General features: G+C 35.6%; 1 protein-coding gene across 1 annotated transcript in view; it reads right to left on the minus strand.

Annotated features, from left to right (window-relative positions):
- Positions 1-1099: 1099 nt before the first annotated feature.
- The window catches only part of TMEM135 (transmembrane protein 135), a 234669-nt gene continuing 213459 nt past the window's right edge, over positions 1100-22309 (minus strand). The window contains exons 9-15 of the mRNA XM_077778976.1: positions 20734-20803; positions 16472-16639; positions 13191-13254; positions 12129-12205; positions 6640-6738; positions 5551-5618; positions 1100-3722 (exon numbers count right to left, since the gene is read on the minus strand). Coding sequence (XP_077635102.1) covers positions 3590-3722; positions 5551-5618; positions 6640-6738; positions 12129-12205; positions 13191-13254; positions 16472-16639; positions 20734-20803 — 679 coding nt within the window. The 3' untranslated portion in view covers positions 1100-3589. The remainder of the gene's footprint in view (positions 3723-5550; positions 5619-6639; positions 6739-12128; positions 12206-13190; positions 13255-16471; positions 16640-20733; positions 20804-22309) is intronic.

Consider the following 22309-nt stretch of genomic DNA (forward strand, 5'->3'; position numbering starts at 1 on the left):
CAGATGGAAGAACAGTCTCCTGGGCGTCCACAATTATACTAAACTAATCTTATTTATTACTCATTGCAGTCTTAGCCCAGCCCTACAGGACACACTCATTTCTTCCTCTCTTCCCTATGTTTTTCTTGGTCATTCATTTTCAGTTACCCAAGTTCACCCTATGAAACTGAATACCAGGTTGACAAGCAGCAACAAGTGAGCGTGTTAGGGGAGATGACATTTTTCAGATATCTTAACAATTCAGAAATGAATACTTTTGTAAAAAAATCATCCATGTAAGAAGGAATTTGTTGCTCTATCAAACTACCTTCTTTTTTTTTTTTAAGTTTATTTATTTATTTGAGAGAGACAGAGACAGCAGAAATGAGGAAAGGGCAGAGGGAGAAGGAGAGAGGAGAATTCCAAGCAGGCTCTGCACTGCCAGCACAGAGTCTGATGTGGGGGCTCAAACTCACAAAACCGTGAGATCATGACCTGAACCGAAACGAATGGTTGGATGCTTAACCAACTGAGCTACCCTCTGTCAAACTACTTTCTGTCATTACAGCACAAATAAATCACAGAAAGAATTCAAGGACTCTACGGGCTTGGTGGCATCTCTGATTCTAGGCAGTAAGCACACCAGGCCACTGGGCCCAGTAGGTCTGCCCCTCTGTCACTGCGGAGAGGTTTCTTGACCACCATGGTGAGGAAGATGGGACATAAGCCAATGGATGAAGCTCCTTGTGGGAAAAGGAAATCAATTTTCATTAACTATATACTGGCAGGGGACTTGGAAACTCAAGGCTATGATAAAATACAAGCAGAATACAATTCTGTTGGTATTAACAACTAAATCAAATGTTAGCCTGGGCACAATCCACAAGGAGAGGAATGCTCCAGCTCAACAAGAAAATACTGGGACAACTGACCAATTTGCATTTAATCACACAAGACATGTTCAATATAGAAAAGAGTAAATTATAAAAATCTGAGAGAAAAGATGTGCTGATTAACTGCAGATGAGTACCAACAATAAACTGGTATCAGCCAAGTGACAACCATGTTCACAGACCAAGAAAAAAGTTACCGAAGTGACTGCACAATTTATGGAACAGAATAACGGAACCAAAGGTTTTATTCCAAAAATGAGTAATAAAATGGTCTACTACTATGATGAAATGTTCGCAAGGACTGAACAAATTTGAGACAATTTGTTACCTTGCAACCTCAGTCTTTACTGGGTTGGTACGAACTCTAGGATTTTATGAACACAGGAAATAAGAATGAGGCAACCACAGTACTATAAATACCTCGATGCACTGTTTTCCAGTCTACACATTAATGTTTGCTATAGCCAGTTCTGGTGGAAACAACATAGGCACAACTTCCTTAGTGTATAAATGGCTTAAAAAAAAAAAAACATGTTTTGAAGGGACATCTATTTCACTTTATTGATGGTGCCACACAGTTGATCGATACCTGATTGGTTAGAGGTAGAGAGATATCATTTTGATTGCCTTCAGGAACGCAGTTTCTGTTTTCTCAAACAGCTACACTGCGTGGTCTGCCTCAATGAAGTCAAACTGGACTTCTCTTTTCACTCCTGCAAATTTGTTAATTATTCACTAAAGCTATACATTCATTATCATGTTCTACTTCATGACATTTATTTCATTTTACATTTTATATAAAAAAATGACTAGCTTAAAAAAAAGGAAATCATAGAAATGCACCTTTTGACAGTAAAATTTTACTAAATAATCTCATCCAAATTCAGTAGGATTTGCCTTTCAACAACATAGTCTTTTTAAAGTTTATGAAAACAGCAACCTATGAATTAAAATGTTTCTCTCTTAAACTGACAGGAAAAATATGATAAACATAATTTCTAAATAAAGAAAATGAGGTACAGGAAGCAGTGCTTTCTTCACTGCTTAATACTTCATTTTTAAAATTAAACACAGTACCAATCATCATTTTGATTCCAGTGAATAAAAACTGAAAATTTATTGAGCAATTTTGAAGCCTGAAACCAAAATGATCCTTAACAGTATTGCCTAATAGATAAGTCAATTTTAAAAAATTAATCACAATGCAAAATTTTGACCTAATTAAAGTGGCTCTGTTACCATGGTATCAGAGTCTGTCTTTTTGCTGGGTTTTAATTTGCCATAACAACTGAGGACAGGATTACACATAAACAGGAATGATACAGGGCTTGGTGAAATTGAATATAGAGGATTAAGCATTTTTAAAGTCTGGGTTTTAATTCGTTGCAACACAAGTTCTACTGCATATTTAATTTACAATGGCCCAAAACTTTCCAGCAACAAAATGATATTAAAAAAATATACCATTATCCATATATGTTGCATTAACTGTAGACATCATAACCACTTAAGCCTTTTATTAAGTTAGAAAAGTATAACTTTTCCCTGAAAAACTCTAAACAGTAATTGTATTTCAATCACAGCTGTCCCAAACTAATTCATAATCAACAGTTACTGCATTTTGTCACTTCTTTATTCTAACATGAATAAAAATGGTGACAATAAGTTTTTGAAAAGAGGCTAGAGAACCTGAATCCCATAGTGATGAAATGGACTCTTTAACAACTATTGGACTTTTGTATCATTTGTAGCTGTAAAACATCACCTGTGAAGGTGGGACAGTGGAGAGGGAACAAACTGACAAACTTGTCCAAACTACTTTTGATCCCTTCTAAAGTCAGCAATGGCAGACAAACTGAGCTATGGAGAATTCAGTCCTTATAAATGCAAACAAACATCGTAAACCTACAAGAGGTTTAAAAGCAACTTCATTTGCTTTTAAATATTCAAGTGTAATGCTTCTGTAAAAGATTAAAACATACATCTCAGCTTTATCAGATATGTCAAATTCCATTTACTCCTAACCTGCCATTAGTACATAGGTTCACTGGACTGCCAAACAGCCCAACTGACCATGAAGAGAGATGAAGGTAACAGTGCCAGGAGAGCATGGATACCAAGGCATTTATCCAAACAGCCTAAGACCCGTCTTCGCATCCCTGAAGTGAGAATGGCCACTTTCTTCAAATAAATTGCTTTACACTAAAGCAGCATTGTCTATGAAGAGTTACTTCAGTTCCATAATATTTCACTACTATAGTTAACAATTCAAAAGTTAAAAAAAAAAATACAGACCAAATCCATGTACCCGTGATCCTCTGTATCCTAAAACATAGAAATATTCTTAGTTTTAACCAAGAATTATACTGGAATGAACTAAAAACATCTTTTAAAGTAATTTTAACTATACTCTTATTTGTCATTACATTTCTACATAGATCATTTAAGATTGCTTATGGACATAATTTAATCACATCATAATGTCAACAACTACAAGTGACCCAGAATCAGATTCTGGCTATGGAGGGTGCTTATTAAGCAACACCTTCCTAAAAAGCTTCTGTACTTCTGATTGGTAAAAAAAACTAACAAGAGTATCTCTCACTGAAATAACACTGAAGTTCAAGCTGAAGACTCCTTCTTTGTGTTTCAACATAATTAACTCTTCAGGTGAAAATAATGAAACATTAAGTCACATTAATAAATTACAGTCATCTTCAAGAAAACTCGATGGGCAACTCTGGTGTTACAGTCGTATATCTTGGATCCAACCTAGGGATAAAATCCTGAAAGTGTTTAGATGCACCAGTACCAAAAACATCAAGGACTTTTCGGTTCATGACAGCAAATCTGCAAAACAGAGGACACAGTGAACAAGTATTTAATTTAGAAGTTTATAAAATAAGATGATTCACTTGACCTATCTTTCATGGAATGGGAAAACAGAAGAGATTAACATAACGAAAGACCCAATGGCAGATTCAAAGTGGCAGATTTATTTTGGTACTCTACCTCAAGATTCACTGTCTCATGTTTGTTTTAAAGAGATCATAATCCCCTGACCTGAAACCCCAGAAACCACCATTGTTATTTCAAACTCCTCTCAAGTTCTTTCCACTAGATTGTGTCAAATAGAAAAACAGATTCATCACCATTTTTCTGATGAATGAAATCACAGTTAATAAACAATGAATGAGCTTAATATTTGCCAGTGAGGCAAAGGTACTGAATGTAATTGCTTTCATAATTGACATTTTGATGTCTCACAACCGACAGAAAATACATCCAAATGTATAAGTATTTACTGATTAAAGGGAAAATAGCATAGAGGTTTTCAAATTTTTAATAGACATGACAAAGTAAAGGCATACTCTCTTTTATCCATCACCTAATTTAAAAGATAAAAAAAAATTTAGGGACACATATTTAGCTAATGTGCAAGATGAATCTGTGTCTCTATGTCTGATCCCGAACATTTCTTCTGGGGAGAAGATGACAGGGTTAATTTTGAGCCACTGGCCACCATCACTATTTCAGGAACAATAAATGTAACTTTAAGTGCCTTTCCAAAATTAAGTTTCCTCCCAAAATAATCAACCGCTCAAACTCCTTAGTGGGCAAAAAACTAAATGACAAAGAAATAAATGATTAATAATAATAACACTATAAAGGCCGCACAGTCTCATGGCTATGAGGAAGAATGCTAAAGCCAGACTGCCTGGTTCATTGCCCACAGCTCTTTCATTTGCTAGCTGTGTGACTCTGGCGAGCTAGCTGAGCATTTTGTGTGCACCTCATTTGACTCCAATATAAACCAGGATATTACTAGTGTTCATCTCATAGAGCTATTTTAAGGATTAAACACATATGCATGTGTACATGTGTTGTATGTGTATATCTGCGACAATACTATATAACTGTTGGCTATTAAAAGTATGAATGATAATAATAACAGCTGCAATTTATTAAGTGTTTACTAGGTGCTAAGTGCTATTACACAACCATACGAAGAATGTATTATTGTTTCACAGTAGAGAGTGAGAAACTGAGGCTCATGAAGGTAAACAAATTTTTCACCAGTAACACAGCGAAAGTTATCAGAGCCAGAATCAAACCTAAGTCAGTCTGACTCCAAAGTCTATGGTCTCTCTAGTAGGTCAAGCTGCCTCCCAAAGAACTAGATCAAGATCAGAAAATGCTAACTAAAACAATACAGAACATGATAATAAACGCAAAGAATGCTTACAAAATCAAGCAAAATAATGTGATTAGTTTTCCCCCAATGGAAATCATTCAATTATTTAGGAATTATTTCTAAGGAATTATTTCTAATGAATCGGTTCAGTATTTCTAATCAAAAAGAGGAGATCAAAGATTTAAAAAGTGACACTTAAGTGTATTATATAGCAACTATTAGCAGTTTTTCAAATCAATACAGTATTTTCCTACAACATTTAAAAAATCTAAAATAATATAGGGAAAAGAAAAGTCAAAATAATGTTACTAAAAAAAAAATGCCCCATGTTATTAGTATTAAGTTGGTCATAATTGTTTTATAGGAAGATGCTTACTTTATCACTGAAAGAATATTCCTTCAGAAAGATGAAAAGATTCAAAATCTTTTCAGGGGGAAAATGCTTTTTGTCCTACGGTCAGGTACAACATCTCAGTCACTTACTTGCCCTTGGTGAGTCTTAAAAGGAACTTCCAGTAAGATGGTCGCAAAGTCTGAACTTCCATCACAGCCTAAGATTAGAGTATTCAATTTGAGACTTCTTTTAGTATAGAGCAAATATAATTAGTCATATTAGGCAACAGAGCACTTTTTTCTCTATTTTTATTGTTCATTGTATTTTAAAAACAACAGTGATGACAATAACAAAAATATGTATTTATGTTTAACTTCATAACTATCAAGAATATTGCTTATGAAAATAATAACTGAGTTAACAGTCATTATTAGGAAAGCATTTACTGAATATTCATCAGATGGCTGGTACTTCTTTAGTTATAATAAGTTTATCAACCTGGCAGCATTACTCTGAAAAAGTGCAAATAAAAGTGGTCCCCAAATTTTGCAACAGTCCTAAAACCATTAACATCAATAATGATGATTACAGAATTTAAAGAAATTGAACAATGCTTCTTTTTTAAAAAATTTTTAAAATGTTTTATTTATTTCTGAGAGAGAAAGAGAAGCAGCATGAGCAGGGAAGGGTCAGAGAGAGAGAGGGAGACAAAGAGTCCAAGCAGGGTCCAGGCTCTGAGTGAGCTGTCAGCACGGAGCCTGACATAGGGCTCGAACCCATGAACCGTGAGATCATGACCTGAGCCAAAGTCGGACGCTTAACCGACTGAGCCACCCAGGTGCCCCGAACAATGCTTCTAATAAACTAGATTCTACCCCTATCCTCACTGCCTGAGTAATATTGGTGAAATACAATTATTCTTATTTATGCTCATGGTGTATTTCTTCTAGTAGAAGTAGAACTAAACTAGGCATCCTAGCCAAGGTACTAGAGCAATAATTTACCTACAAATTGCACTCAATTTAAACCTAAAAATTATTGTGTTCAGAAAACATGACCTGGCCCACTAAGTTAGCATATTTACTGATTTGAAACTTGCAAGATATCTTGGTAAAAAATAAAAAGAAAAAAGAAAACTGAATCAATAGAAATAGTTGCAGGCCTTTATTTTCCCCCCATTGATTTAATGTACAGAAATAGAAATAATTCTATTTCTCATTTCAAAAAGCTATACTTACTGCCTGGAAGCAAATTGCTGTAGAGATGGAATAGATGATAGTATCTGCATGGGGAAAGTAGGGAACCTTCCCTGCTTCAATGCCTTTGAAATACATTGTCTGAAAAACAAACATAATGCAAGATTTATCTTAAAAAAACCCACAACGTTAAATAGCATTATAACAATACAGTGGAGCAATAGACTCACTTGCTATCAACAACTATTTTGTCTACCTTCCAAACTTAATAATCCTTTCTGAGCTCAAATTACAGGCTGCATCTTCTGTGACGCTAGTTAAGTGTCAGCCTTTTCCTACCCTCATTCCCTGACACCAGTAATAATGCTTTTCTGTGAAATACAGTAACATTTTATTTCTACCTCTTTAATATCATTTATTCTTCAATGGTTGTTTTTTTTTTTTTTAAATTTATTTATTCTGAGATAAAGTATGCACAAGTAGGGGAGGGGAAAGAGAGAGAATCCCAAGCAGGGTCTGCACCATCAGCACAGAGCCCAACATGAGGCTGGATCTCACAAACTATGAGACAAACATGACCTGAGACAAAATCAAGAGTTGGACGCCCAACTGACTGAGCCACCCCCTACAATGCTTTTTGCATAATCCTTAGGTCTCCCTTCCCTGCTAGATCTATTCATTCACTCATTTGTTCATTCATTCATTCATTCATTCAACATTTAATGCTGTTAATTAATGTTGTTAACACTATGCTAGGAGCTAGGTATTTAAAAATGAATATAGTAACATCTAAGTTAGTGCATAACAGAAATGCCTAATGCACTTAGACGGATAACTATATATATGTTTAGTATGTGTGTGTGCTTTTTTTTGGCCCCCCTGAGGAGGGAACAAACTTCTCTGTCTAGAACAAAGGACCAAGGAGATTTTCAGAAATGACTACATTTGAATAGTGCTTCACTTGAAGTGAAGAAACACTTCAAAAAATTTTTTTCTAATTGCCATGGCTTGATACTTTTATAATACAATAAAAATAAATTACTAAAAAATAAATTTTAAAAACACAAAAGTGAACCAAAATTTCACTTTTATATTCAAAAAACAAATTACTCTGTCAAGTTTCTACAGAAGTTTCCAAAAGCTTACTCTCTATTTTTATACTTATCTCATCATGAACTGGTAACAAACTGGTCATGGACTGGCACTAGTATGCTGACCACACTTCTAACAGTGCTGCCTCCTAAGAGGCATGGATCAATAATGAGATAGGAGAGAAAAGGCAGAAAAAGCATGGGTAATGAGCTGGGTGAAAGTACACAATACATGGGGAAGGCCCAACTAATTTACGTGGATAGAAGATGGAGTAATTCATGCCAACTGTTTCTCTGAAACATGGGAAAGCTGAAGTAGAATTAGTAAGGAAAGTGTAAAGACCCAAGAGAGAATGGTGTTACAGTCAGTTGGAGGAAAGGTCAAGAAGACATGGGTGGTTCATGAACTAAAGAACATGGAATAATTTTTCCCCAATCTGGAAAATATGTACAAACAGTGATACACATCGGCCACTATTTTGAATATACTATACAGTCTATTACAAGGTACAGGTATATTGTAGTGTGTTTATGTTGACAAAAATGGAATTCAGGTGTGGTAAAATGGCATCATAGAAACAATTATGTGAAACAGGTATCTCCTGAAATATGGAATAATTGTGTTCCTAATTTCTTATAATAAAACTTATCTATTGAACCAGATTCTAAGCTAATGTTGGGTAGGAACCATATCCTATACTTCTATATGCTTACCAGCACCTCTTCAGTAATGAGAACATAACATATTCAAAAAATACATCTTGGAAATAATTATTTCCAAGAAAAAAGTTGTCTAGTCAGCTGATTTTTATTTAATATTCATTATATAGTAATGAAGCATTTTAACATAAAATTAACTTCAATCATAGGAAAATGATTGCCTATTACACCACAATCATTAATTCCACAATGGACATAGTAAGGTTAAATTTGTAATTTCCTAAATTAAAAATAAATTCTCATCAGCACACTTCATATGTAGTTTCTTTTGCCAAATCAAACATGGCCTGTTGATACAAGAAAAGAGCTATGCTGGGGTTCCTGGGTGGCTCAGTTGGTTAAGCACCTGACTTGATTTTGGCTTAGGTCATGATCTCACAGTGCTGAGATGAAGTCCAGCATGGAGCCTGCTCAAGATTATCTTTTTCCCTCTCCCTTGGCCCCTCTCATGCTCATGTGTACTATCTTTCAAAATTAAAAAAAGGGGGAAAAAAAGAGCTATGTCATTGCTTGGCTTAAAAAACTCTAGCCATGTAGGGAAGCAGCTATAAAATACACATTTTACATACTAGATCTCAGTATTGGATTCTCCCTGTGTCAAAGAATGTATTTTGCTAGCTAGGGGATATTTTCTTTCTCTCACTCTCCTTTTCCTCTCCATTAGCAACTCTTGTCAACTCTACCTCCTAAACATACCCCAAGTCTGTGTATTTCTCTCCATCCCTACTGCTACTGTCCTGGCACAAGCCATCATCTTCTTTCTGAGACTAACTAACTGTTCTCCCAGCTTCTACTCTTGCCTCTAGTCCATTCTTTATATAAGAGTCAAGATGTTTTCCTCTTAATATAAATTAAATCATGCTATTTCCACACTTAAAACTCTCCAATTACTTCCAATTGCACTGAGAAAAATATCACACTCATATTCTCTCTCTCTCTCTCTCTCTCTCTCACACACACACACACACACACACTTGAAAAAAGCAAATATGTAATTCTCTTAATATCATTAGTGACACAGATTTTCAGTGAGATAAATTTTTTCTAAAAATCAAGTCAAATAAATCTATAATCCTAACTTTGATTTGGAAATATCAATATGCTCATTATTTTCTCTTTGTCTAAAAAGAAAGGGGGGAAAAAAGGATTCTCTAGCTCTTTTTACTGGAAAGGCCAAAAAATAATAGCTAGCCCAGAAGCAAGAAGTACCCAAGTAACCAAATTGAAGTCTCTAAATACCATTTCCCACCAAAAAAAACTAGCAGTCAATGGAGAAAAGGCTGATTCTGTGTCTAGGACAGGAAATGTCCAAGATGAGCCCAGACTGTCTCATTTTATCACAAAGCAAGAAAGCTATCAGAGATATTGGCATTATGTAAAAAAGAAAGAGAAGTCAACTTGAAGAGACTCTCATTGTCAAAGATAGGGTAATGACTTGGTCGAAACAAAATAAAATATTTTAATATTTACATCTTCATAATGACACTTGAAAATAAAAACTCATAAGTCAATTTTGCAGAATGTTAGGGGCTAATTCATTCTGAGCACTGGTAAGTAAAGGTAGGTAATCAAACATTTTATTATGACTTTGTGAACAAAGCAAACTATTTCAGAGTAACCAAAACAGTTGAAAAAGGAAAGTTTTTAAAAAATAATTTGCGGGGCACCTGGGTGGATCAGTTGGTAAAGTGTCTAACTTCAGCTCAGGTCATGGTATCATGGTTTCTGAGTTCAAGCTCTGCACCAGGCTCTGTGCTGACAGCTCACAGCCTGGAGCCTGCTTCAGATTCTGTCTCTCTCTCTCTCTCGCTCTCCCTGCCCCACCCCTGCTTGTGCTCTGACTCTCTCAAAAATAAACAGTAAAAGAAACAAAATTTTATTTTAAAAAAAGAGTCCACACTAATAAATAAGAAGGAACAATAATATTATAATATGACTATTTTGCAACTCTCAGTGAAATCATGATTAATGACTGCTACAACAATTAAGTGAAAGCCTGACAGGGAGCCTTTTGTTAGTTCTATTGACAGAGCCCCCTGATCAATCTTAGTATCACAAAAAGAGAGACAACTAATGTGTTTCCTTTTTTTTCTCTGTGAAATATCTTGTTTATTTTTTTTCTCTTCATAGTTTATTGTCAAGTTGGTTTCCATATAATACCCAGTGCTCATCCCAACTAGTGCCCTCCTCCATGCCCATCATCCCCCTTCCCCTCTTCTCCACCCCCATCAGCCCTCAGTTTGTTCTTAGCATTCAAGAGTCTCTCACGGTTTGCCTCCCTCCCTCTCCCCAACTATTTTTCCCCTTCTCCTACCCCATGGTCCTCCGTTAAGTTTCTCCTAATCCACCTATACGTGAAAACATATGGTATCTGTCCTTCTCTGCCTGACTTATTTCGCTCAGCATAACACCCTCAAGGTCCATCCATGTTGCTACACATGGCCAGATTTCATTCTTTCTCAGTGCCATGTAGTATTCCATTGTATAGATAAACCACATCTTCTTGATCCATTCGTCAGTTGATGGACACTTAGGCTCTTTCCATGTTTTGGCTATTGTTAACAGTGTTGCTATGAACATTGGGGTACATGTGCTCCTATGCATCAGCACTCTTGTATCCCTTGGGTAAATTCCTAGCAGTGCTATTGCTGCTGGGTCATAGGGGAGTTCTATAACTAATGTGTTTCCTAATGTGATGCAATAGGAATTCATATGCACAGTAAATGTGAACTGTTTCTGTCCCCTCCCTCAACCCCCTAAAAATTGAACCTGAATTCCTTAAACCTCTAGATCTAACTAACAGTTTATGGGAAATAGTTGGGTTAAAGAAACATATTAATACCACCAGTGAGTATATAATTAGCAAAATCCAGAATGTGGGAAATTCCACAGAACAAATAACATAGATCTTCAACAAATAAGTGGCAAGGAAAAAAAGAAAGGGGAGGTAAAAGGAGGTAGCTGTTAAAAACTACAAGAGAATTTATTTTTTATTTTCATTTTTTAATGTTCCATTTATTTTTGAGAGAGAGGGAGAGACAGTGTGAGCAGGGGAGGGTCAGAGAGAGAGGGAGACACAGAATCTGAAACAGGCTCCAGGCTCTGAGCTGTCAGCACAGAGCCCAATGCGGGGCTTGAACCCACGAACCGTGAGATCATGATCTGGCCAAAGTCGGACGCTCAACCGACTGAGCCACCCAGGTGTCCCCAAACTACAAGAGACTTTAGATCCCAAATGAAACAAAGAGATTGCAGAAAGACACTTGTGAGCCATAAGAATATAAGCTCTAAATGGACATACGAGAATATTAAAGAATTACTAGGTCTTTTAAATGTGTGACAAAAGTATTTTGATTGTACCTTGGCAGTAGTGTTGATTTGTTTGTTTTTAAGGAGTCTTTATCCTGAGTTATTTACGGAAGAAGTAATATGATATCTGGGATTTGCTTTAAACTAATTCAGTATTGTGGGGTTGGGGCAGTACAGATGGAATAAACTGGTCACATGTTGTTAACAGCTGAAGCTGTATGATAGGTACGTGAGAGTTAGTTACCTTATCCTTTCTACACTTGTGTATATTTGAAAATAACACACATAAAGAAAGTAGAAACAGGAGAGCTGATTTTGTCAGTGCTTTTATAGGATTGACCCACCCTGTAACTGGGATATGGAAGGCTCTACATTCTTTAGAACTGTGCACGCATCAAGATGTTTGCTTACCTCCACCAACTTGGAAGCTAAATACATGGAAATAGTTGTACTTTTATAAAACATCATTGATACTCCTGCCAAAAAACCTGAAACAACAAATAAAGCAAAATGAATCAAATCTCGAAGTATTTCTTTGTTATTAAGTCATTCAGAAATGTTCATTCACTTAAACACAGAATTGATCTGTAGCACTGCCTTTTGTTATACAAAAACAGCCAGTAATATATGTGATGCCATTAAAATGGGGTGAGTTTGTGGGTATCATACATTTTTAAACTAAGAAACTGACCTTCAGAGTTAGGAACACACAGTTTTGATATACATATTACAAGACACTTTACATTCTAAATATAACTTTAAAAACAACAGTAGTCTTAACAAATATAATGATTTTCAAAAATAATTTTTAAAGGCTATTGATTCCATTTCTGATTTTAAGTGGAAATATTTACTAATCTATTCTTCTAACAGCTCAAATTACTTTTAGTGATATCATCAAACTTTCCTCCACAGTACTGCCTTCATTCCATAAATGGAAAACCAAGGCACAGGGAGGCCTGCAATACTGAGAGCAGGAATATCACCAATAAATATCTGTAAGTTGTCAGTTTAACTTAAGTAGCATGTATGCTGCACTTGCAGAAAGTGTTAATCTTTAGTTCTTATTTTTATGAGACTGTTTAAGTTCCTAAAAACAAAAATATACATTATTAAAATATATGTCACTCGCCAGTGGCAAAAACAGAATGGTTTAAGAAAAATATAAATGCAATTCCATTAGTCACCAAATTTTTTAAGTTTTATGTTCTTTTATGACACATTCCCTAGGATTTCTGGCCTGTAGCAGGGCAGATGCCCAAGTCATTATATTGCCAATTCAAACTACCAGATGGCAAGAATGCTTGGATATGTTAAACTTTGCAAATACAAAATGTTTGGACTAGTGGCTCAGTAGGGATTCTACTACAGAGAAAAAGAGTTATATAGAAATCAGATGAATGTGGAAACTATTTCTGAGTCATTCTACCACAGATTAATGCAATAGTAATAACTGTTTTATCACTGCCTTACCAGCTATAATAGCATGCAGTTCATCATCCAGGTTTCTGACCCAGCGCAGGAAGCAACTAGTACCCTGCATCAAGAAGAAAATACAATGACTTCAGCTGTTCCATTTCTAGAAAACATGCATATAACACCTGTAATGAGTAAGTCACTAGCAGACCTTGGCGGCAAATTGGTGATCGAAATCAAAGTAAACATATGAGTGGGAAAACTATTAACAATAACCTGTTATAAAGTTATTGTTATGGATAGACTCTATTAAGAAATTATACATAATATTTTTATTTTCAGGGCACCTGGGTGATTCAGTCAGTTAAGTGTCCGACCCTTGATTTTGTCTCAGGTCATGATCTCACAGTTCATGAGATCAGGCCCCACCTAGGGTTCTGTGCTGACAGAGTGGAGCCTGCTTGGGATTCGCTATCTCCCATCTCTCTCTATCCCTACCCTGCTTGTGCGTTCTGTCTCAAAATAAATTTAAAAAACTTAAAAAAAATTATACATAATATTTTTATTGTAATGATTTTCCAAAATGAATGCATAAATTTTCCTTTGCCTAGATGTAGAGTCACTCCCACTATAAACAAGGAGAAAAACCATATAAACTATAAGTCTAAGACAGAATTCTATACTCAGAGAAAGTATTTTTCAATGTAAAAGTGAAATAAAGACTTTTTCAGGTAGATAAACACTGAGACCTACATAGTAGATCCATAGGTGATGAATTTTCATAAATGGTAAAAGGTAATTTTGCAGGCAGAAGGAATATAATATCATTAAATCTGGAAAAAGAAATAAGGAGCTCTGAAGATGGCAAAATGAGCTTAACTTAAAAGACATTTTTAAAATATCATTTCTTTCTATAAAAATAAACTACCTATCAAAAAAAGGGGTGCCTGGGTGGCTCAGTTGTTTAAGCGTCCAATTTCGGCTCAGATCATGACATCATGGCTCGTGAGTTCGAGCCCTGTGTCAGGCTCAGTGCTGACAGTTCAGAGTCTGGAGCCTGCTTGGGACTGTGTGTCTCTGTTTCTCTCTGCCCCTCTCCTGCTCGTGCTCTATCTCTTAAAAACAAATAGAACATTAAAATAAATAATAATAAATATAAATTAACTGTCTAAAGCTGTGGTCAGAAAATATGGCCCACTAGCCAAATCTGGCCTGCCACCTGTTTTTTATATGGTTCATGAGCTAAGAATGTTTTTACACTTCTCAATGGATGAAATAAATAAAATGATAATATTCTGGGACATGAAATATCAAATGAAATTCTAATTAAAGTGTGATAAAGTTTTATTAGAACAGAGCTATGGGGGCTCCTGGGTGACAGTCAGTTAAGCATCCAACTCTTGATTTTGGCTCAGGTTATGATCTCACAGCTCGTAAGTTCGAGCCCCATGTTGGGCTCTGAGCTGACAGTGCAGAGCCTGCTTGAGATTCCCTTCTCTTCCTCTCTCTCTGCTCTTCACTTACTTGTGTTCTCTCTCTCTTTCATAAATAAATAAATAAACCTAATAGTCTTTACTAGCAAGAAGTAAATTTAAGCTATACCATTATCAAAAAGTATATTAAATGTAAATAGTTTAAACATATCAATTAATAGACAGAGATTATCAAATTGGTTAAAAAGGAAAAACCAACTACATGTTTAAACTGAAGACACAGTATGATTAAAATAAAAGGACATAAATAATATACTATGAAATATAATCAAAAGAAAACTGGGGTAGCGATATTAATATCATACATTGTAGAACTGAGAGTGAGGAATATTACCAGAAATAAAGAGGAACATTACAAAATGAAAAAGAGTCCGTTCCTTGAGAAGATATAGAAGAAATAGGAACTGTTTCTCTGCCCTTCTCTCAGTTTTATCCTCATAAAGATGTTAATGGCATTGACAATTTTATTTTAAATCTCCTATGGCTTTGGAACACACTATACCATTTTTTTAATAAGAGATTTTTCTGACCCAGTTGTATTTTTCTATGGTTTAATGCCATTAGTTTGTATTACTTGAGCAAATAAATAGTAACAGAAATTAAAGCAAACAAACAAAACATGCCCTGAGATATGCTGGACGGTGGAGAATAACCAACTTAGGATAAAACTTTTGGGAGATAATCCACATGTAACACTTAAGGGTTTATGTTAAGAATAAACACAAATACATAAGAAATGAAATAGAATAGACATAAGAAATGAAAAAGAATATGAATATAAACATATAATTACAAATATTCTGTCCTATTAACTCTTGTATATTCAAAGACAGTAGTAATGTTTCCTAGTCAAATAATATTAAAAATTATTTTCAGTATTAGTAATATTTCATAATAAGTAATTAACTATAGTTTATCATTTGTTACTTTTGTCAACCTTTCCACTTAAAAATACTTCCCCCATACATACCTTTTATAAGTAAACTTTTATCTAAAATGATACATAATCATCTTACCCAGAATGACTCCAGAATTCAAGTTTCCCAACACTATTATTATTATTTTTTACTAAACAATGTGTGTATGTTTGCATATAGTGAACCTTAGTTAACACATTTTACCATCTGGAATCTGCATTTAGGTTTATAATCTAAATTTTAATGTTTAATAAAATGTCAATAATATGATTTAAATATTAGTGATCTCCATTAAACAAAAGGCCATTACTTAAAATTTCAAAGTACTATGTCATGAATGATCCCTACATATGTGTTCAGGTGTGTGCTCACACATGTGTCGGTACGTTTATAGGAACATGCAGAAAGGGGTGGAAGAATGTTAACCATAGTTATTTGAGAGAGTATAGTAGAATAGTAAGTAGATGAAAGAGGGATAATAAGTTACAACAGAAAATCTTTACTGGCTCTATCAAGTGCTGACATCAGCTAAAAGGGTCTGAAATATGTTTAAAGTAATAACCACATAGTAAGTATGATTAAGAAAAACAAACATTCCAGATATATTAATATCACTTTTGATGTTAAAAATGTAACAGTTAAAAATTTTTCAGTATCTCCATTATTGAAAAAAAGTAAGTTCTAGAATCTTTCAGATTATAAATAAATGTGAATATATCACACTGAAGCACATTAAATAACATTTTAAAAGAAATTTCTCCAACCTCAATTCCTAATATATATTGTATATATTTGGAGACATTAAGATATTTATGAATACAACACAAAGAAGCATTAAAAAATGACAGATGGGTTAAGGCCATATCCCATTCTAATAATAGCCATATTATTTATTTCCCATTTTCCTCTCCTCTGCTGAAAGCCTTACCTTGTATATACTAACAAAAGAGCCCAGAAAAGCTCCAAGCTGGAAGTTTTCTTTATTGTAGAAGAGAGAAAATAGCCGGGATGGTTGTGTAAACAGATGCCGAAATGCAGAGGGTATTCGGAGGCAGCACTGGATCAAGTATCCCACACTAAACATTCTGATGAAACCCTAGAGAAAATTGGGATAAAATTCTGATTTATATCCAAATATTTAAGTCTGAGAGAGATGAATTTTACTGTCTCAGAATCAAAACAGAACTCAAAAAAATAAATAACACAAGTTTATATCAAAGCATTTTCAAAATTAAGTCTTAAGACCTCAAACAATTTTAAAACAATTACCTTAAAATAAGGGTAAAATATTTCAGTGACTATACTTTCTTTGATTTTCAAAAACTTGGAAGTCTCACAAGCACTGGCCAAGTTGTCTATGCACCAAACTTCCATTTCTTGACATTCTGTTAAGAATAACCAGGATTTATGACTCCTAAACTACAACTGAATTTTAGAAACAAAAGCAATGAAATTCCGAAAAAAAATAGTTGACAAAACCAAATATTTTTTGGAAAATTTAACAGAGTACTCTTCTTCTTTTTAGTGTTTATTTATTTCTGAGAAAGAGAGAGAGAGTGTGAGTGGAGGAAGGGCAGAGAGAGAGGGAGACAGTACCTGAAGCAGGCTCCAGAGCCCGTCGCAGGGCTCAAACTCAAGAACCACAAGATCATGATCTGAGCCAAAGTCAGGCCTACTTAACCAACTGAGCCACCCAGGTGCCCCAACAGTGTATTCTTCTTAATCATTAGAGTAAGTAGTAATTCTTTTGACAGAAATAAAAAGGTTTTTTTTAGACCTCAACTTTTTAAATGATCAGGTTAAAATAATTTTCCAGAAAAAAAAAAAAATTATACCTAGGTTTTTCTTTCTACGCTCAACCGTGTCAGGCTAAAACATTTCTAAGAAACAGTAGCTTTTAAGGTACACTAAACAAAACTTGAAAAAGCAAATGCACTACAAAGGCCTACTTGCTGCCAACATCTTTCCATATTACCTCCAATTATTTATGGTGCAAAAGGGAATAGAGAGGATGACTAGTGTTGGTCAATTTCATTTCAGTATTTAGGCAAACGAAATCTAAATGTCACTTCATACTGACAGACTGAAAAATTCTTATTAGCATAAAAACCAAATGTTATCTAAAAGCAGTGTTTTACATGATTTGGCCAATAATTGTAATACCGGCCTCACATGGTCCTGTTCTCTCACCCCCACTAGACTGGGAAAATGTCTATATTTCCAGTGTTTTCCTGCTAAGTTCCAAAGGTCAGGTTTGTATCTTCCAGCGAGCAGTCTTCTTTTTTAGAAAAAACTGAATTACTATGAAGAAACATTCTAAAGAATGTTTCATTTACCTGAAACTATCTAATACTTTGGTTTAAAACATGAAAATTAAATTGTCCAACTAATTAACATAAATTATCATGCATTTGCTTAACTGCAACTGCCTTGTATATGCTTAATGCATGAAGTGTTCACACTTTATCCTGACATTGATAACCTAACAATCTAAGGCTTCAAGGATCACAGGTCTGTTTAGTCTTTCCATGCTATTTTCAAGAGACAGGTTCATCCTTCCATCCGACACTCATGTATTCAGAAAATATTCACTGAAGGGCTCTATGTGCCAAGCACTATACTAGATGCTGGGGACAGAGTGGTGAAGAGGATACAAAGTTCTTGCCTTCATGGAGCTTCATGCTCATTAGAGGAAGAGCACATAAGTCAGTGAATAAGTAAAATAGAGTACAATAAGTGTTATGCATGAAATAATCAAGACTCTAGGAAGGAGGGGCGCCTGGGTGGCTTAGTCAGTTAAGTGTCCTACGTTCGCTTGGGTCATGATCTGGCGGTTTGTGGGTTCGAGCCCTGCGTCGGGCTCTGTGCTGACTGCCAGCTCAGAGCCTGGAGCCTGTTTCAGAGTCTGTATCTCCCTCTCTCTCTGACCCTCCCCTGCTCACGCTGTCTCTCTCTCTCTCTCTCTCTCCTAGAAATAAATAAAACATTAAAAAAAAAAGACTCTAGGAAGGAAATTAAGAGGCAGCCTATATTAAATTGGGTGGTAAGGGAGAGCGATGGATGTAACATTTAAACCGACAGAAAAGAGAAGGGGCTAGCATGATGAAAACATGTCAGATAGCTTGGACAGAAAGCACAAAGACAAAACAGACACTGGCAGGGATGAGGAACCAACAAAAAGTGTGAACAAAGAATAGTGAGTTGAGGGGAAGGTAACTTGTACATTTCCTCAGGGATATGATTTAACATGTGATGTAACTGAGCTGATGGAATAATGAGGTGCACTGCCAAAATATATTACTATATCTGTGGTGTAAATTCCTCACCTACAGGTATCCAAATAATTTTACATTCATGGACATATTACTCCAATTTATACAAAAATTGCCAACTTTATAGTATTGGTTGAAATACTATATTTGTTGAAACAATGACAGATTTTTTCATTCCTCAGTAATTTCCCCTAACATTCTCAGATAATTTTTTTAAATTATTTAAATATTTTTTATTATTTATTTCTGAGAGAGAGAGAGAGAGGGAGAGAGAGAGATAGCATGAGCAGGGGAGGGTCAGAGAGAGAGGGAGACACAGAATCTGAAACAGGCTCCAGGCTCTTAGCTAGCTGTCAGCACAGAGCCCAACACGGGGCTCAAACCCATGAACCATGAGATCATGACCTGAGCCGAAGTCGGACGCTCAACCGACTGAGCCACCCAGGCGCCCCTCAGATAATTTTTTTTAACATCACTTCCCCTCTTCCCAAACTTTAACAAATACATCTGATTTAATCAGAATATTTCTCTTAGTTACCCTCCTGAAGTCTTCCCTTGAATTAGAATTACATCCAGCGAGAGGAAATAATGACGTTCTGGGAGCTGGCAGACCCTGAGGCTGCCAGCCATGCTGCTTTCCTCCCCACTTTAACACTGGGCAGGAACCCAGATGTGGAAGCAGTGTATTAAAAATCACTGCACAACTGAAAAAATACCCTACTGATTTAACCTCTGGCCATATCTTTGGGGACGCTAAGGGTAAGTGTTGGCTGGGGCAAATGCCACCATCAACATTAGATCACAGGTGCTCACATTCATAAGCACTAATGTGATACAGTCCCTCTCTCCCAGAATGACTGCGGGGACGCGGTCTTTTTTTAAAATTATCATTATTATTATCTTAAAATTTTTTAACATTTTAAAATTTACTTTTGAGAGGGAGGGAGCGGAGGGGCAGAGAGACAGGGAGACTCAGAATCCAAAGCAGGCTCCAGGCTCCAAGCTGTCAGCACAGGGCTTGAACCCACAAACTGAACAGTGAGATCACGACCTAAGATGAAGTCAGATGCTTAACCTACTGAGCCAGCCAGGCATTCCCAGAAAGCTGTCTTTTGGGGATGCTGTACAATTCTGCTCTTATCATCATCAATTGAGTGGGGAATCAGACATTCTAAGAAAGAACATAAACTCTTTAAAGTATCAGGATTGTTAGAACCCATCCAAAACTAAAGAACATGTAGCAGATGGTGCCATCTGTGCCAGACTAACTGCAATTAAAATAACTTCTTTCCCAGAGTTGGTGGCAATGGAGGATGGGGGGATGACAGGCACAGAATGGGGGATGGGCAAGGAGAGACACTCTACTACACTAACATAATACAGAGTGAGGAATTTATGTCAGTGGGCATAGCTAACTTCCTTAATGTAGAGCAACTGTGGGCATGCTCCAGCTACTTCCATGCCTTAAAAATGTAACAACTTTACAACACCAAATGCCACTGTACCAGGCTGTGCCCAGTGTATGTAGGAGACTGCTTACCTACTCCTACACAGCATACTCCAGGCACCTTGGTCTGAAGTGTATTCTAATGAGAATACATTACAAAGTACAAACTTTAATAACTATTTTTCTGTCTTTTTTGCTGTTGTTGCTTCAGCTTCTCTTCTACTTTGAACATGTAACATTAATTTTTAAATAAGCAAATTTTAAAATTATTTAACAAAGGATTTGGGAAGTGAATACTAAAAGCTAAATTGTTACCTAATTTTCACAAATTTCTTATTTTTCAAGTCAAATGCAAAGAATGATAGCAATTACCGTCAATTTTTCCATTTGCTTTGAAATCATGTTTCAATTATAAAATTATTTCTATACATACTTCCTGTAGTGAATAAAGTGATACTTTCATATACTTACTTTAATGCAATAAGAGATGCAATTATCTTCATAGTGTTTGCAACATCTATGCCTTGGTCCATGCTTACATCTGAAATAAAACAAAAATAACAAATTATGTGTTTATGTATGTGTATGTGTGTAGATGTGCTTAAAACTCTCTAACAAAAAAGGAGAAAATATTACCTACTTGTATTTAAATGCGTGCATCTTTTGGCTTCTCGGGACATAAAAAACCAAAGATAACAGATTTTTTTTTTCTTTGCAGGTCACCATTTGACACAGTGCATAAAATATGTGACTGCAGTCAAAATACTTAAATGTGGAACAGAAAAAACATTGATAAATATTTGTGACTAAATATGAGAAATATGTATATATTATCTCTATACTCTGCCAAATCTTTTGGAAGCTTTAAGTTGCTTACTGTGGAGTATAATAGTCATAAATCATCCATGAAGTCAGTACTTGAGCAAAAATCATAATGAGAAAGCGCTCAGGTTACAGGAATTTATACTTAATTATATTTGAGAGAAAACATCTGGAAAAGAAACATGATCCAGTACTAGAATTCAAAATTCAATTTTAAAAATAAATACGGAAATAGATCATGTGGGAATTCAAATGTAGTTTATTAGTGATTTGACTGAAAACCACTTGGTCCTCTTGTGTTTAGTAAACCTTTCTGCTAGGAAGACTACTGTTCAAGACACGCCGACTTTTAATTACTTGGTATGCTGACTCCAGTACCATATATTCACTCGAGGCATAAAAAAGTAAGTAAAATATCTAACATGGGCCTAGCTCTCCCCTTTTCTCTCTGAAGAATTCATGTTCCAAAATGAGTACTCTTTGTAACTCCTGCAGACTGCAGTTAATTATCTTCATGGTGGGAACATTAACTTTCTCGTTTATAAAACAATAATTCGTAGAGTGATAGTCTGGCTTGACGTCTCTCTAATTCCATTTGCAAATTGATTAGCAAAACCTTTTCGGAAATCCAATTCTGCACCACAGCTGGCGTATGCAGGCAGTCTTTCATACACAAGGGTGACGGCAGTAGTTCCTACTGACCATAGATCGTATGTCATTAGAATGATGGGACATATCTGGCCATGTGAAGTTGAGTGATTAAAGCTGGAGCCTAAAAGAGGTAAATCAGAGAAGGGTGGCCGTATGTAAACCATCATTCTTCATACTTCTAAGTGTCCTCTTCAAAGACATTCTTCAGCCAGTGCTACTGGAACTACACAGAGATTGTTAAACTCTCTTTGCTAGTGAATTTAAATTCTGATATCAGCTATACTGTCATTTAATCTTTCCTTCGTCTGTTCTTAAAACTTCCCAAAGCCTGGACTCCCTATCTCCTGTGTTATCTGCTCTGCTTCTGCATTAGCCTGCGTCTGCCTTCACAGCAGCAGGTAGTCTGACAAGTTCTACCATGACCTGATTAGCTGATACCCAAGGTATCATTCACCCACATTATACAAATACATTTTCTGCATTTCCCTCTGATTCTTGATGAGCATGATTTCCATGACTAGGGATTCCCTCTCTCTTTTATCCACTAAGGTGATCCATAACTATTCTGAACTTA

This window comes from Crocuta crocuta, unplaced genomic scaffold (assembly GCF_008692635.1).
Source record: "Crocuta crocuta isolate KB4526 unplaced genomic scaffold, BGI_CrCroc_1.0 scaffold148, whole genome shotgun sequence".
NCBI classification, from domain to species: Eukaryota; Metazoa; Chordata; class Mammalia; order Carnivora; family Hyaenidae; genus Crocuta; species Crocuta crocuta.